General features: G+C 44.0%; 1 protein-coding gene across 1 annotated transcript in view; it reads right to left on the reverse strand.

The window, feature by feature from the left end:
- Positions 1 to 2,200, reverse strand: part of ACAN (aggrecan) — a 28,713-nt gene extending 26,513 nt beyond the window's left edge. The window contains exons 1-2 of the mRNA XM_075100958.1: positions 2,131 to 2,200; positions 1,211 to 1,582 (exon numbers count right to left, since the gene is read on the reverse strand). Of these exons, the coding sequence (XP_074957059.1) occupies positions 1,211 to 1,582; positions 2,131 to 2,200 (442 nt within the window). The remainder of the gene's footprint in view (positions 1 to 1,210; positions 1,583 to 2,130) is intronic.
- Positions 2,201 to 17,145: the final 14,945 nt, after the last annotated feature.

Here is a 17,145-nt window from a genome sequence, read left to right on the forward strand (position 1 = left end):
AACAATGAACTATTTATGTTGTCTGTATTTGAGCATCTCAAGCCAAGGGTGACTTGATGGGGTCCTTTCAAGGGACCTTGTGAAGCACATCAGTGACTCCTATTGCTCTCCCATGCTCTCCCATGGTACTGTAACAATGTCACAGTGCATTAAAAGTCAGTACCTGAATAATGGTGTGAACACTACGAGGAAACCCATCACCCAGAACACAGTGCTATATTGCTGTCAGAAGGACTCAATACTTTCCTGATACAGGTCTGTGCAGTGTTTTAAATGCATGGTTCAGAATGGTTCAGTGGGGCAGAGCAGGGACCATGCTGCTATGCAGGTTTGAAAGCTACAGCCCCTCAAAGTCCTACTCAGGACCAAGGGTGCGTAATGTCACCTAGTGTACAAACACCCAGGAAACAAGAGGAAAATCCACTTGAAATCTCCAGATCTGCTGCAAACATACCGAAGTTGTATTCTGTGATGAACAAGGATCTTTACAAAAGATGGCTAGCTGTACACTCCAGTCTGGCATGAGCAGACCATTAAGTGGAAAATTCACCAGGAGACAATGAGGGAGGTCCTAGCCTCTGCTGTAAGATATACACTCCAGTGTATGTGACCAGCAGAGACCCACTGATTAACTGTTGCAGTGGAAGCTGTCTCCCTGGCCTACACTGAAAGCAAAAATCATGATAAAGATAGGAAACTTAAAGTGGGAAACTTAACTTTTGTTATTTTAGCCACATATTACTAGGATGGTCTTTGCAAGACTATGGGGAAAGTTTTTCCAGAACAGACTGATTCTCCAGCTGAGGGCATCCCATCTCCTAAAATGTTTGGAAGAAATAAAAGGTCTTATGACAGCCCTGATCCAGCTTCACCCCTCTGAGCAACAGCCTGGTGTATCCAGTACCATCTCGTGCCAAGGATGTCGTCTTGCTGTCTCTGTAACCCACTTTCTGCCAGAAGAGTAATTTTATTGCCATATATTCTGCCATGAGTCATTTTACTTGTTTGTTTAGTCTGGTCCTAGCTTGCTGAAGTAAATGCCTGGCCCATGGCTTCTGCTCGTCTGCCCATGGCCTTATCTGTGACCTGACAGGAAGGGTTTATTTCTATGGGGAGAGCAGTACCTCCCTCTGCCTATATATTTCTTCCTCCCTTCTGCCCAGGCCAGGCAGCAAGGTTCTGAGAGGAAAGAGCAAAAACACGATCTCACCTTTCACTAGGACCTCTATTGTGTCTTGTCTGTCCTCAATACCGTACATCACTTCACAGCGGTAAATCCCAGTGTGGTTGGATCTCAGGGCCTTGATTTCCAAGGTGGCATCGGTGGGGATGGCAGGGTAATTGGGCAAAGAGATTGCCTCCCTGTACTCAGTGTTGAGACGGATTTTCCCACCAGTGGCCACTAGCAAGACAACTTCAGTCCCGTTTGAGAGTTTGCTCCATTTGATCCGTGGGGTCAGCAGAGCACTGGTGTCCTGTTCCTCTGGGATGTTGAAGTAACAGGGGATGTTCAGGGAGCTTCCCAGGACAACACGCAGGGGAGACTGCTCAGGTATCTTCACTTCCAGGCCATCACTACTGTCTGCCAGTTCCCAGAGAAAGCAATGGTTACATCCATAAGGCATTTAATCCAAAATACCCAGTGCTTCCATATGCTCCAATGTCTATATCTGCTTTGTAAGCCTGTACCCACATATTCAGACATATCCTTTTAGGTCTAGTCTGCTGAAAATAACTTGCAAAAGGGAAGTTACAACCATGACCCTTGTGCCATGGTTGCTTTTGGGATTTGGACCAGTGCTGGATGTGGGAATGAAGGCCACGAAGGGCTCTACTGCATTGCAGCTGCTGCCCATGATACAAGATCACACCTGACAGGGTTTAAGAAAGGGGAATGCTGAAACTCCCTTGGTTTTCCCATAAGTCTGCCTTTGCCTGGAGGTGTCTCCCTGGCTCCCCAAGCACAAGAACAGTGGCAAGCTATGGCATAGCAGCCATCCAAAGAGAAGAGCCCGTGTACACAGAGCAGATCTTGGGTACACTTATTTCTGGCAGCTGCCCACACTTGGGGATGGGACCAGAGTGCAGCACATTGCTCAGCCCCACTTTCCCACACCCCGGGACACGTACCTGAGAGTTCCACAGAGACGGCTGTGGTGATGACTCGCAAACACACAAACACTAATAGTAAAGTGGTCATAGTTTACCTGCAAGAAACAACACAGGGAGAGAGGATTTATGACAGCTCTATGTTCACAGGTAGCTGAGTGCTATGAATGCTTCTGCAGGGCATTGCAGTGCTTTCAGCCACCCCTTAAGCCTCCTACATGTGGCTGGCAGTGAAAGCCAGTCCTTGGGGAAGGATGCTGTCTCAAAGTGCCTCTTGCTTCAGGAAATGAGTCTGTGAGACAAATAAGATGCTCTGCTATGTATAACAGACTGAAGTGTTATTATATATCACTTATCATATTGGTCTCCCCTTCTCTCTCTTGTGATTCAATCTTCCCTGTGGAGCAGAAAGACAATTTTCCAACAGATCGTCACACTTATTATGGATTTACTCGAGAGGGATCGTCATGTCCACTAAGCCTTTGCCTCAGAACGGGAGCTGCCCCTCACCAGCATCCTCCATTCAAGCCAGCACTGGTTCTCAGGCCAGATGGTTGGATGCATTTTGTAGACTTTAAAATGCGCTGAAGGGAAACTTGCCTTCTATATGGTGGAAAAGCAGAAGGTCACAACACTTTGGTCCAATACTCTTGCATTGACAGCATACATAGACTTAATTGCAAATGGATCCTGAACTGATACAAGAAATCCACAGCATACAATTCTGGGCACTTTAACTCAGCTCTAAAAATATCCCCTTGGGATCCCTCAATTATCAGAGCAACCTGCTACTTCTGAAAGCTTTTACAAAGGAAAAGAGCATCCTCCTGACATTGAATGGCAGAAACAATATAGGGAGCCCAACTAAACTAATCCTAACTGGATTATCATCCAGTATAATATCATGGGATTTTAAATAGCCATAAATGCTCAAGTTGGTTTTAATATTTCAAATAAAAACCATGTCCTCTGGCAACACGCCATCGTTTGGCGTCACATTTCAGCACTGACTCAGATGGAAGGACCACACCTACTGAATCACTGGTGTTTCCTTTAAGGTCACCTGTCCAAATATTGGCTGTTTAACGCCTGTGAACTAGAAAGATCCCAGCTGACTTCAGCTGACAGGGAACATTCTGAGTATATGTCTATTGACCTCGCAGAAAAGACCATTAAATTTCTTCACTGGCACAAGAAAAGGCCAAAAATAAACCTCATACTGCACGGTCCAGCATCAGCCTTTTACTTATGAAAAATTTGACCTCCAGGCAATTATTCATTTCATCCTGACACATCACAAAATCTTATCTTTGTGAAATCCTTAGTTAATAGAGACAGGTATACTGGCAGAAAATGGGACAGAACAGGGCTGGAACATGTTGGCAGGGAAGCACGGAGGCTTGAGTTTGCAGCTGTAGGATTGAACGAGATCAAAAGGACATATCTCAATTTCTGCTGTGCCCGGGAATAAAATTTCAAGTAAGTGCAAACCTCAGGGTGAAGTTGTCGAGTTGTGTGTCTGTGTGGGTGTCTCTCTCATTAGGAATAGTATCTGCATAAACAATGTATTATGAACCTCTTCTGCATCATCACAGTTGACTTCACTATTTCCCTCTACTGATGGCCAGGACCAAGTCAACTGCCATGTTGCAGAAAGTGTCAAAGTATTTGGCAGTCAGTACCTGGACAATGGCAGGGGAACGTGCCTGTAGCATGGACTGTGGGGGGCAATGAAGTGTCTTCTGCTCATCAGTAAGCAAGGAGAATTGGAAACACCATCTGCTATGGATAAAGAGTCTGAAATCAGCTTGGCTAAACAGCTGTACCCAAGAGTCCTTAAAAAGCTGGCTGAGTAAATTGCTGGCCCACTGATATTCATTTATAATCTGTGCTGGAGCACTGGGGCAGGTCCCAAATACTGAAGCACTGGGCCAATAATCAGCCAAGATATACAACTATGAGCCTCATAAATACACGCTAGTTTGATTGACATAAATTCCAGGCAAAATAATGGAAAATCTGATACAGGCTTCAATTCATTAAGCACTGAAGAATAGGCATAATATTGATCTTAGTTGAGGCACTTGTATATAAAACAGGTGCTCCCAAACTTGATTTTATTAGCTGGCATGATTCTAAGTTTGTCCGATAAAGCTGCCTCCATGGTTGCAACATAATGTAATTAGATTTTGATAAGGTTTGACTTTCACAGGGTTCCATGATATGAAGATATGTAATATCAGTAGTACATACATTAAAATGGCTTAACAGAAGCCTAGCTGGCAGGTCTCTAAAAGGAGCCATCTGAGGGACACTGTCATTGAAGGAGACATTTCTAATGGGCATCTACAGGGATCACTATTAGATCCAATGTGTTTCAAAATATACTATATTTTAACAGAATCAAATATAATATTATACGAGGGATGGAGAACATGCCTGACAATGGGATGTTGTGTCCTAAAAAGAGTCACTCACAAGAGCTACTGCCATCATCTGACATAAAACCAAACAGGAATACCTCTCTGTGCACCAGTGGTAAGCAATGGGAATACTGTGCACACCTCTGTGTTGGCATAAGGATATCAGAAAAAGATGGTGCAGAATATATCCATCTGCAGAGATCTGAGAGGTGGAGGAAATGTCTTATGGGGGAAGGCTAGGAAGTCTGAATTTAATTATTGTAACAAGAACACACAAAAAAAGACTGAGAAGTTGACAACAGTGCACGAATACTGTTTCAAGCAGAAGCTGCTGATGCTAAAGGGCTCTTTGATCTAACAGAAAGTCATCACCAGAAAAAATAGCTGGGAGCCATATGCCAAGCAAGCTCAAATGGGAAACAAAGCCCACATTTTAAAGAGTGGGTGATGGATCATTGGAACTGGTACCAAGGGAAGCAATGGAGTTTCTATCCCTTGGTAGTTTCAAATCCAGACTTGAAGGCTTCTTTGGAAGATGTAGCTTAGGCAAACACAAGTTAGTGGGCTCAATACAGAGGTAACAGGATGAAGTTTAAGGGGCCTGCGTTCACAGGAGATCAGCCCAGAATGGTCCCTTCTGACATTAAAATTAATGAATATGAATGTATCACTGTTTCGATCTCTGCTCTTGTATTATTCATCTTGCCTGGCTCCAGGTAGTACAAAGAATCACGTTTATGAATATCACACACATTTTTTACCTGCCTTGTAGGATCTAAGACAAAAAAGATATCCTGTAAAATTAACCCCTTTCTCTGCTCAATCTCAGCCAGCCATGCCTGAAGTCCGCACAGGTGAGGTGACTCCCGGCTCTGTGTCAGTCAGGGAGAAAGGGATTCGGGGGTAAGCTGCCAGTGAAGGATAAGGATAAGGGCTTAACCTGTATTTTGGGGAACTTCTCCAGATTATACACCAGCTCCTGTTAACACATGAGGCACTGCAGAAAACTTGAAGAAACAACAGCTTCTGCACTTTGGCATATCTTTAAGATTTGGGTGAAACTGAAGTCCTCTCCCTGAAGCATATTTATTTTTAGTTAGGGGAATGCTTCCTACAAGAAAAAATGACTGTGGGACTGTGCATCTAGAGCCCTCCTGGAGTAGGTCACTGCTTTCACTATGGCCCAGCCTGACATCGACTGAGAACTGTCTCCCCGGAATGAACTGAGATTGTGATTATTTCTACTGGTACCATCCCAAACCTGCCACTCCAGTGGATATCATCCATTCTCATCCTCTGGATAAAAGAAGAAATAGGAAGGCAAAGGTCACATGGGTCCTGGGAGCAGGGATGGACCCTCCGGTGCAGAAGGCACTTGGAGAGGATTCAGGTAGAGGACACCTTCCTAGCCATTAGTAACTAAGGCTTTATTCATCATACTTGCTTAAGCATTAAATAAGAGCTTTTACTTCTCCAGGCTCCTTAAATCAGGTACCTTTCAGCAGGCTTTGCATTTTGCCACAATCAAAGCGAGCTAAACAGCCCTGGGTGTCATGTGATGTCACTCTCAGCCAAGAGAAGCAGGCAGCTTTAGACTGGATTGGCTGCTAAATCATAGAAACATCCTAAAACATGGAAACAGAGATGCTTAAATGAGATGGGAGCTGAGTGGCTGAAAAGACTTTTAGGGTCCATGTCTACAGAAAACTGGTATTGTTCTCAGTCCCACACAGTTGTTATTTCTGTGTACACTGGCAATGGGTAGGAGGAGAGCAGGTTCATCCGTGCATCAGTTAGACATCACAGAACAAAATGTCCTAAGTAGAGGAAAGTCACTTTGTCCCAAAAGCTAAGACAAGCCCATGCACTCCTAGTCTTATTCATGATTTATGCTGACCTTTCACAAGGAAAAGTAGCCTCATATGATAACAGCGGGGACCAGCAGTATCTTTGCAGTTTGGTTTAGCCATGGAGAAAAAAACCCAGCCTCCTCTTATCCCACAGAAGCCCAGAGGCAATGGCTTTTCCTTGTGAGCAGTGGTTAAACAAATCACAGTAACAATGTTTTGGGTGTATTCTGCGAAAGTGTTGACTCCCTGCCAATAAGAAACCCAACCTACTCCTCAGGGTGCTGTTTGCAATGTTGATCTTCATTTTTCATTCCCCTTAAGCATGCCAAAGAGATCCAGCCCTGTACACACAGGATTCACTATGCTGGGAATGCCTTTGATTAACATCCCATTGTTAAAGCAATGGTTCCATGCTGCAATACTTTCACTCCATGTTGTCTCTAGAGGGATATCCAAGCACATGATAATGAGCAAACAGCTGCTTGAAGGAGCAGTTGTGGAAGAAAGTAAAGACAGCAGTTTTTTTCTGAGCAGACATGGATAGCACAGATGATGGAGGCCTGGTCTGTTTAGCCAAGGGAACTGGGGAGGTCGTTCCTCTCATTCTAAAGCAACATCTAAAACAGATTATATAGCACATACCTCAAAACTGATGACCCCTCTCCGCTGACTGCTAGAGAAGAGGAGGGTGATTAACTCAAGTGTGGATGTCTCTATAGAGGTGTGAATTCAGATTAGATGATCTGTGCCCAAGGAGCACGAAGGTAGAGTTCAATGCATGGAAGAATCAACCTGGAGCAGTGTGTGCTTGCTAAGACAGTATCTGGCACAGAGGAAATATATTCAGGGATAAGGAAGTGCCTGCGCTACATGGCTGAGTAAAGACAGAGTAAAGCCTCGAGCAGGCTAAGCGGTGGCAGGAACGTCCTGTGCTCAGCATCTTACTGATGGCCCCCAACTATGGCTGAATGGCTAAGTAGAGAGCTGGACACCAACGTGTTGGGTATACGGTCAATATCCCTAACATATATGTCATAAACAACACAGACTTCTGGAGATAACTTAATTTGACTACTTTTTTGAAAATAATTGAGGTAGCTTGGCTACTAGAAAAAGGTGAGATACTGAACACATAGAAGCTGCTGGGTCACTGCCGACAAACTCCAATTCAGTTGCAGGGACCTTAACTTCTAGTAGAAAAAATAATGTTGAAAAGAAGTTCTGCAGACACTTTGGTGCAGTTCCTAGGGTGACTACTAAGAGAGGATTGTCCAAGCTCCTGCGGGGAGCACTGAGCCCTACACACAAGCAGCAATGATCATGATATGCTTTCTGCAAGGTCCATGCTACAAAAACACTTTCCAGCCCTGCAGATTACTTTCTTGCAAAAATCCATTTGCGCTTGCTGGGAGAACAGCTGGAGCAGGCAGCTTTTGTTGTGAGAAGAGAGGAGGAGGTAGGACAAGTTACGCAAGGTCATGGCTATGCCTCTGTATCAGAATAACTGTACCTGTGCAGAGTACCGAGCAGTCTGGAGGAACAAAAATCCAATCAGACTGCCACAAAAATCCCAGCCATCCTACCTTCTCTAACCAGTGACCGAGAGAGAAACAAGGCCCTCTCCAATTCAGCCTTGGCCAGGAAGATTTCAGGAAAAGCTCTTGCCTTTCCAAAAAAGACAGAGTCGGGAAATGCTGGTAGGCTCAGGAGCTCTCCACCCGAGAGAACAACTGTCCCTTTCACTGAAGTTTTTTGCCACTTTATTTTATGCCTAAAACCATGCTGCTGTATCAGGTTGTGTGCAGACTATCCTAAATTGGCTGTATATAAATGTATTTATTTGAGAATCTAAGTGTGTGTGGAGAGAAGTGTGTACATATGTGCAGACAGGTTTAATCCCTTGCTCTTCCAACCCTGTTCCCAGGTTTTCAAAGGACTGAAGAATCTGGAGAGAGCAAGAAAAGGAAAAGTCACTACACTCAAAGTCCAACAAAGTGCCTACACAGTAAGACTGTACAGTGGAAAATAGCCAGATGGCCCATTTGCAGCACAGTCTAACATTTTTGCTTGCTGGAAAGCATTTTCTGTTCTAGTCTATTTTAATTGAGTCCCATCTGCAGTTTCTTCTGTGGCCTTTGCTTCTCCCAGACCATGTTAATAACCCTTGTTGCAATTAAATTTATTTTCATCACCCTTAATCCTGCTGTTGTCTTTTTTTTTTTTTTTTTTGGATGGGAGCGGATGGGTCATTTTAAGCTTCCTTGTTTCTCAGTTTTGGAAGACCTTTACTACACTAACATATTGCTTCTGGCAGCTAATAAAATGCCACTCTACCTAGAAGATATGCCTGGGCATAAAGGTCTTTCCAAAGACAATATTTCCTTTAAAATTGTGGATATAAAGAGGCCTCTGAACAAGAGTCAAAATCAGCACTACTCATTTAGCCTTGGATTCTCTCTCTTCAACTGATTTTCCATCTTCTGTTTACTCCCCATCAGGGAACAGACCTTAGTTTATCTAGGACACATGGCAGCTTCCATCCCGCCTTATTTCAGCACTATTATTTTCAGACACCAGCACTGTGGACCACGGGTTGGTGAGGCCTGAGGAGACACTACCACCGAGCAGAACCATTGGGAAGGTTCTCATGTATGTTTGGACAGTATGTTCCACGTCGTTGTAGGCTTCAGTGTCAAATGGTGGTTTCTCCACCATGTAAAACTACAGAGCATTCCTCTATGATCTTTATGAACAAACACTTTATTGTCCCTCTGCATGTTCACAGCCTCTGTGCAGGACTAAGAGCTTTTCTGTTAAAAACCTCAGCCTTGTCCAGGAAATGGGAGGGAAGGAAGGGGAAAAAAAATGTTAGAGGGGTGGGCAAAACCAGTTTTATTTCTTCTTCTTCTTTTTTTAAAAAAGGCAAACTTTGGAACTGAAATATGGCAATAAATGCACTCCTGTGATTTTTTAAATTTTTTTTTTCAGCTGTAAAGAAAATAGGAGAAATATTCCATTTTGTCTGCCTTCCAGACCATTCTAAGAGCAAAGTCTTTATGTACTCAGCAGCTTGGATACTGCTCCTGCTTGTTCTGTTTCTGAAACCAGACCTCAAACAATAAAGTGGTGTTCCCCAGGGCTCAGTATTAGGGTCAGTTCTGTTTAATATCTTTATCAATGATCTGGATGAGGGGATTGAGTGCACCCTCAGGAAGTTTGCAGATGACACCAGATTGGGCGGGACTGTTGATCTGGTTGAGGGTAGGAAGGCTCTGCAGAGAGATCTGAACAGGCTGGATCGATGGGCTGAGGCCAATTGTATGAGGTTTAACAAGGCCAGGTGCCGGGTCCTGCACTTGGGTCACAACAACCCCATGCAATGCTACAGGCTTGGGGAAGAGTGGCTGGAGAGCTGCTGGCGGAGAAGGACCTGGGGGTGTTGGTTGACAGCCAGCTGAACATGAACCAGCAGTGTGCCCAGGGGGCCAAGAAGGCCAACAGCATCCTGGCTTGTATCAGGAATAGTGCGGCCAGCAGGAGCAGGGCAGTGATCGTGCCCCTATACTTGGCACTGGTGAGGCCACACCTCGAATCCTGTGTTCAGTTTTGGACCCCTCACTACAAGAAGGACATTGAGATGCTGGGAACATGTCCAGAGAAGGGCAACGAAGCTGGTTAAGGGTCTGGAGAGCAAATCTGATGAGGAGCAGCTGAGGGAGCTGAGGCTGTTTCATCTGGAGAAGAGGAGGCTGAGGGGAGACCTTATCGCTCTCTACAACTACCTGAAAGGGGGTTGTAGTGAGGTGGTTGTTGGTCTCTTCTCCCAAGTAAAAAGTGATAGGACAAGAGGAAATGGCTTCAAGTTGTGCCAGGGGAGGTTTAGATTGGATACTAGGAAAAATTCTTCACCAAAAGGGTTGTAAAGCACTGGAATGGGCTGCCCAGGGAAGTGGTTGAGTCACCAACCCTGGAGGTATTTCAAAGATGTGTAGACATGGTGCTTAGGGACATGGTTTAGTAGTGGATTTGGCAGTGCTAGGTTAATGGTTGGACTTGATGGTCTTAAAGGTCCTTTCCAACCAAGTCTATGATTCTAAGTCTTTTTTTCCCCAATCAGAAAGACATGCAGCAGTAACTGCTCAGATATTTTGTCATCGAGGGATGTAGTCCTCCACATGTTGACAGTCTTGCAGCACTGGCTGCCTGGATTGCTACAGGACATGGCAAACTGATGGCACCGAGGCGTTCTTAGTGTATAAGGCACAAACAGAGAACATTTGTTGAAGACTAGGAATAATGTCAGGTTTCACCTCAAGCCTCAGCTGGCCTTGGAGGTGGTATCGGTATCAGTGTGTACCTCAGCCATAATGTGTGGTCCAGACGTCTCTCTGTCCTCCTCCACAAAGAATCAAAGTTGCTTGGACCTGTAATTTTGGCTCTGTGCTATACCATTTTCAGTGTTGTTATGACTTTCCTCTCAATAAAAGAGTTGCAGTCTGTTATATTTTGACTCTTTATCACAGAAAAAGCCAAAATACCTGAGGACGTAGGGACATGATTTCAATAAGCATGATGCTACAGGAAATCTCAGCAAAACCTAAAGAGTCATATGCTAGGTTCAGTTAGTGATCCAGGCTCAGACATATGGCCTGGAACAAATGTCCTGCTGAACACAAAAAGCTTTATAAGTATTTATCTCTTTTCTGGTATCTACCACAGAATGGCTTTCATTCTCCTGTGATTTACATTCGTTTTACTTTACATCTCCATTAACTTCATCTCCATTAACTATCAGCTAGTAAGGGAGTCTAGAACACTATTAGACATCTAACTTTTAGAGATGGGAGAGTGATTATGCACTCCATAAAGCCCCCTTATACCCTATTTTTTATGCACAACAGTCGGATGTATTTGGGATGAATCCTCTTGTTTGCAAGAAAGAATTTAATCTATAAAGAAGCAATGGAATTTGGAAATCTCTTTCCTCCTGGATGTGCTGTCCTCTGGGAATGGCAATCAAGCATCACCCTTCTTCTTTGGTAGCAAAAGGCAGGTAAACAGGTATATCCCAGGGAAAGAGAGAAAAAAATCTATTTTCTGGAGCTGCTGTCAGCCTTGAGCAAAGCTCCCCTAGGCACAGGAAGGAAACCCACCAAAAAATAAGAGAAACCAGATCCTCCGTGGATGTCAGATGTGAAGATGGCAGCTTGGGCCATGATCCAAGGAAGTCAAGAATGAGTCCTTCAAGTGACTACTTTTTCTATTCAAATGCACTGACTCACTATTAAATCCACTGAGAAATAAGGAAGTTGTTCTTTCTGTGCACCCAGGATCCAAGCTACCTAAGCCCAGCACAGAGCAGGATTAAGGGAAGACTGAGGGAGCTGGAAAAATCTCCTTCCATTAAGTTGGTAAGGCTGCTACTGTTTACCCACTCTAAATCACCACATAACCACCTGCTCCAAGCAAGCATCAACTAAACAGGCAGATAGGTCCTTTGCAGATGCCGAGAGAGTTAGTGTGGCATAGGTAAAGCTCAGCTGACTGATAGCAGCTACTTGCCCCAGTTGGGGGATGGTCCATCACTCTGCTGGAGTGTGTGAATGATGCACAGGTTGTGCTGGAGATTTTCACTTGTGCAGAATTTGACATTTTACTTGTTTTATGAGTAGGCAGAAACCTCATTTGTGCAAAGAAGCATCCTTAAAAATGAGAAAACATCCCTCTCTGGCTACAGAACAATACACAAATGTGACTGCAGAAAAGCAAATCTCTGCAGTACTTCTAAGCTGGCAGAAGATTCATGGATATCTTCTGCCTTGCTTCCCTTTTGCTCTGACACAGCTCAGCCCTTCAGAAAGCTGGTTTTCCAGAAATCATAATGCCTTTGAAACCATGTTTTAATACAAATCCATAGGCACAGAGACCTAAGTCTTGACTGACTTTGCTAGTTACTGCCCAATACTGATATCTGTTAATACCCTGTTACCCAAAATTGTGTTGGATGTAACATATATGCTCCTAAGAAATGTGATGTGAAAGTTCACCAAACAAGGCACTGGGAAGGACTGGAAGGGACATCATGAAGCTGGTCCCTGTCAGCTTCACAATGGCAAAGATTTTTGCTCTTGCTGTTCTCCAGGTAGAGACGCTGTCTTGGAAAGTCAACAAACTTAGGAGGTTCAAGGTGAGAACGACCAGACTATGCGCATGGTTGCAAAGCCTCTCTACTAACTGCACATTTGGGTCATACTAATGACATGTAGTGCAACTGCATTTCTGGCTGGTACCATTTGTGTAATGTTGTGCATAGCCTTGGCTTGCATTAATGTCCCTTCATGTGAATAGACACCTCTTATAAGATGCACAGGCTGCAACAACCTCTTGCTAAGGACACATTTACTGATGTGCTACATGCATCATGCTGCACCATGATCTTTGGTGAGGCCATCCATGCTGGGAATACACACAGCTGGTAATACTAAACATCCTTACACTGTCACAGCTTGGACACAAAAGAGAGGTAAGCAATCGGATCCTATCTGGCCCTTGCATTACCAAGTATTGCATGCCGCTTGTGCTTAACAGCAGTAAATGCAACCTTCCATCCAACCTGGAGGAAGAGCTTCCAGCTTCATCGCAGTCTCAGTATCTCCCTCTTTTTGCTCCCCATTTTCTCATTCCAAAGTTGGCACCTGAAAGTTTTCTCTGCATTAATTCCAGACATTGTGTAAACACTGTGCTTAGATTTACTTAAACGAGGCTGTTTCAGCCCCAGCTTTCCTCCCAAGTAGATTTCCTGTCTCATAAATTCAAGACATGCACAGTTTAGTTTTGCTGGGAAGGTGGAATCTCAACTTGCTCCTCCTTTTGGGATGACCTGGAAGACAAAAGGGCAAATGGCATGGGGGAGGGCCTGGGGCTTTCTGGTTGGTGGCTGGAAAGCAGGGAGACATCCTGCCATGCACTGTTCAGGAGGCAGTGCCAGTGGTCCAAGCGAGTGTTACTACTTGCCATACAAAATCTTCAAGATTTGAAATCTTCTTGGCATTGTTTTCTTAATAAACCCAGATGAAGAATTGTCTTTTCCTACTGAGCAGATCACTGGCATTTTCAGTGGAGAAACAAGGGCTTACTATTTTCTCCTGTTTCCAGATGCTCAAACTCTTTGTGACTCTTTAGAAAGGCACATGCATATCAAATGTTCACGTGACTTGTGCAGGCAACCAGGAAAATTCTCCTAGGAGTGAAAGAGCCTTTCCTCTCTCATTCACAAGTCTCTGGACACTAGGATTTCAGATATTTTTTCTGACAGTAATGTGAACCTCCAACCATAACACAAGTGTGGGTTTGCTACTGCTGATGAAGGCTCTCACCCACCCCTGAGCCTGAAGAAGAGTTTACCAAAATGTTCGAGTAGGTTTTCATGAAAGTTGTCAGTTGTCTGGAACAGATATGAGGAACCTCAGTTTTGGAGGCACTGGGCTGGCTTTGGCTTCCAGTTATGGAGAGAGCAGTATAAATAGAGACCACAGTCTTCACATTCAGTCTATAATGAGGGTTTTGCTGCCTTGACTGTGTTGAGGAAGACTCTCCTACTTCTCAGTTTCCTCTGCCAGCAGACCTCTGAAAATTAGACTGAGCGCAAAATAGCCATGCCAGCTTGTACTAATCTATGAGATTGAATGGTACAGGAAGGATTAAGAAAGAGAAGCAGCTTTTCATTCCCATCTCTGGTTCTAGGAAAACTTAATCAATAGCTGGGCATTGCACGCCCTGAAACTGCCTCATGCATGAGAGCAGGAGAATGGATCGCTGTCTCTTCTCATTTCCTCCTAAAGCAGTCTCTGCAGCCCACTTTGTCCCCCTCTTGACAGTTTTAGCAGTGGTGGCAGATTATGTGGACCATGGACAATGCACTCCCCCTGGCCGCCCTTCCAGGGACCAAGTCACACAGCAGGTGGGTGCTGAGCAGGGGCAGTGTCCGTGGCTACCCTCTGGCTGTACAAACCAGGGGCTTTCTTGTAAGTGTGTGGAAGATTTAAGGCCCTGTTAAAATCTCACCAGACTATCTCCTCTTTCAGGTTTTTCCTTTATATTCACCCCCAGTCACTCCCCCTACCAGTGCCCTCTCATGGCACCTGGTAGCCCTGCATCCCTGTACAATTCCTTCCTTTTATGTGTGCTCAAACCGTCCACGTACCAGGAGACTGTTCTGGCATGCAGTGCCCTCTTCCCTCTTCGCCAAGACACACAGTGTGTATTTAACTCAATTTAACTGGCTCCATCAATAAGGTCCCTGTTTATTTCAAAGTTGCTCCATTCCTTTTGGGGGACGGAGGTACCTCAAAGTGCAGTTGTCTGCCCTGTCCTGCACCAGTTGTTCCAAGGGAATTTCACCATGTTGGGAACACTGAGGGACACTCAGGTCTCCTTACTAGGGCAGTCTCGTTGAGCATGGGCACTCATCCACCCCTCCTATTCACTTGTCAAGTCACTTTATCTGAACAGTAATCCCTGCATTTGTTTCAGCCTGTTCTTTTCTGTTCGGGCAGAAACCAACGGGGACTCCAGGCAGAAAATAAATCTTCCTCTTATTTTTTTCTACTCTAGTGATGCTTTTGAACCAAGCCAAATTGTACAGAGGAAAACAAAACACAACAAGAAGGAAGATAACGACAAAATAGTTCACAGCCAATCTTGTTTTGGGTTTGCCACAGAGAAGACCATCCATCAGAGAACTCAACAGCTTTAAGTCCTACTTTATGAGACTGGCAGGGAGTTGGAAGAGAAGGAGCAAGGTGATGGAAAAGATGCCTAAGAAATTGTCCTCTTCTAGCCACTGGACCCTCAATGAAGGTGGATTTCAGTCTCTGGGTGGTGTATTCATCCTCCCAGCAAAAAGATAATGGGACCCCTCAGCATGGGAGAGGGAATAATTTTCAAAAGGGTTTCAGTTCCCTGGCTGAGATTTCCACTTCATGTCAGTCCAAAACTTCCCTGAGAAAACCCTTCAAACAAACACTTTCTGAAAGTAGCAACAAATATAAGAAGGTAATTTTTTAATCATATGAGACCCATTGTTCAATCCAAAACTGAATCACAGCTTTTTCTTTTTTCCAAAGGAGACCTCAGTGTCTTCACAAAACTCTGCCCTCACTGAAAGGTGTGTTCCTTTCAAACACATGGTGAAACTACCCTGGAGAACTGAAACACTGCACTTTAAAAACAACAAAACTTTTTGACCTGAATGTATTTTATGTATATATATAGCTTTCTCTCTACATATACATGAATTTATAAATGGGCTTAGGTATGTTATTACTTAGGAAGGAAGTGATGATGTGACATTCTAAGAGAGAACAAGATGAAGATAATTATCCTCTCCCAAATTAGTTTCAGTCTAGGGTCAATGAATGCATATCAATAATCTTTTCATTACAGCTCAGATCTCAAGGCTCCACTGAATTACCCCAGCACAGGCAGACAACAGTCCCTGCCTTAAAGATCTTGCAATCTAGAAAGTGTGCTGCTGACCAAACCTAGAGAGCACAAATGTGAATTAGGGGAGGCCATGAGAATCCTGAATAAAAGCAAGGCCCTTATGTGAAAGATAAAATCATTCTGGGAGGTGTAGACTGCGATAGGAAAGAAATTAAACCTTAGCATAAGCCACAGATGTTTGGAGAGCCATTGCTGCTAAACCCAAATCTACAGTTTGCTGAGCAAAGTCCGTATGTCGTACCTTCAAAAGAGAAAGTGAGGTATGGAGGAAACCAAAACAGTAATTGGATAGGAATACAAAGTTTTCTGAGAGGCAAATAAATTCCTATGTATGAGATGCGGTTGAGGGAGAGAACCAAAACCTTGCCCAGAGTTTCGTGAAGCGTCCTGTAAGGGCAACAGAAAATGTTGTTTTTCCAGAGGTACCTGGAACAGCTTAAAACCAACAGTGCCCACATTTTGGGGAACAGAAAGGCATGAACACAGATCCCCTTGTAGGCAAAATAACTGCCTAGCAAAGTGCTTCTAACCAGCAAATACACTCTGGCATTGATGGAGGAGATGTGGGCTTTAAAATGGATCCTGGAGCATCCTACACTGGTATTTTAACTCAGACACAAAACACTAGCAAGAGAAACTGTAAAAAAGTAAAATTTGTTTTATTCTATTGGCATAAAAGGCCAATTCAAAGGCAAGTAATAATTATGATCTATTTTAACCAAACTATCTTGCAATTCTTCCAATAAGATGGGCAGTTATATTACCCCATGGCCAGATCCGGTTACCACTGGAATCAGTAAAAAAGATGCCATTTACCTCTGAGGTTAGGAACATTAAGCCTGTTCTGGTACTAAAACCTCGTCTAGACAAGTAACTGCTTGCAATTCCCAAACAGACAGCAGGGAGAGCTCCCAAAAGGAAGTCTAAATCCCCACAAGTTTGTACAGAGCACTCCGCTTTCGGATGGAAGAAGAATTAATTTTGTAAGACAATGTAACAAGGAAAATCCTGTTTGGTTTTTACCCACAATATGAGAACTGGATCTAATCATGCATGATATTTGGGCACTGTTGCGGTGCAGTGTGCAGTTTGTGGTAATTCCATAGCTGTGCCTGAAAAGCCATCACTGCATTAATGCACACTGATCCACACCATTTAAATAAACCACACAGTGGGAGCGATGTTCAGAACAAAAATATTCTCTAACACTTAGGATGAGCGTTCCTGCAAATATAGTTGAATGAGTGATACTTTAAGTT

Source organism: Phalacrocorax aristotelis, chromosome 7, assembly GCF_949628215.1.
Source record: "Phalacrocorax aristotelis chromosome 7, bGulAri2.1, whole genome shotgun sequence".
NCBI classification, from domain to species: Eukaryota; Metazoa; Chordata; class Aves; order Suliformes; family Phalacrocoracidae; genus Phalacrocorax; species Phalacrocorax aristotelis.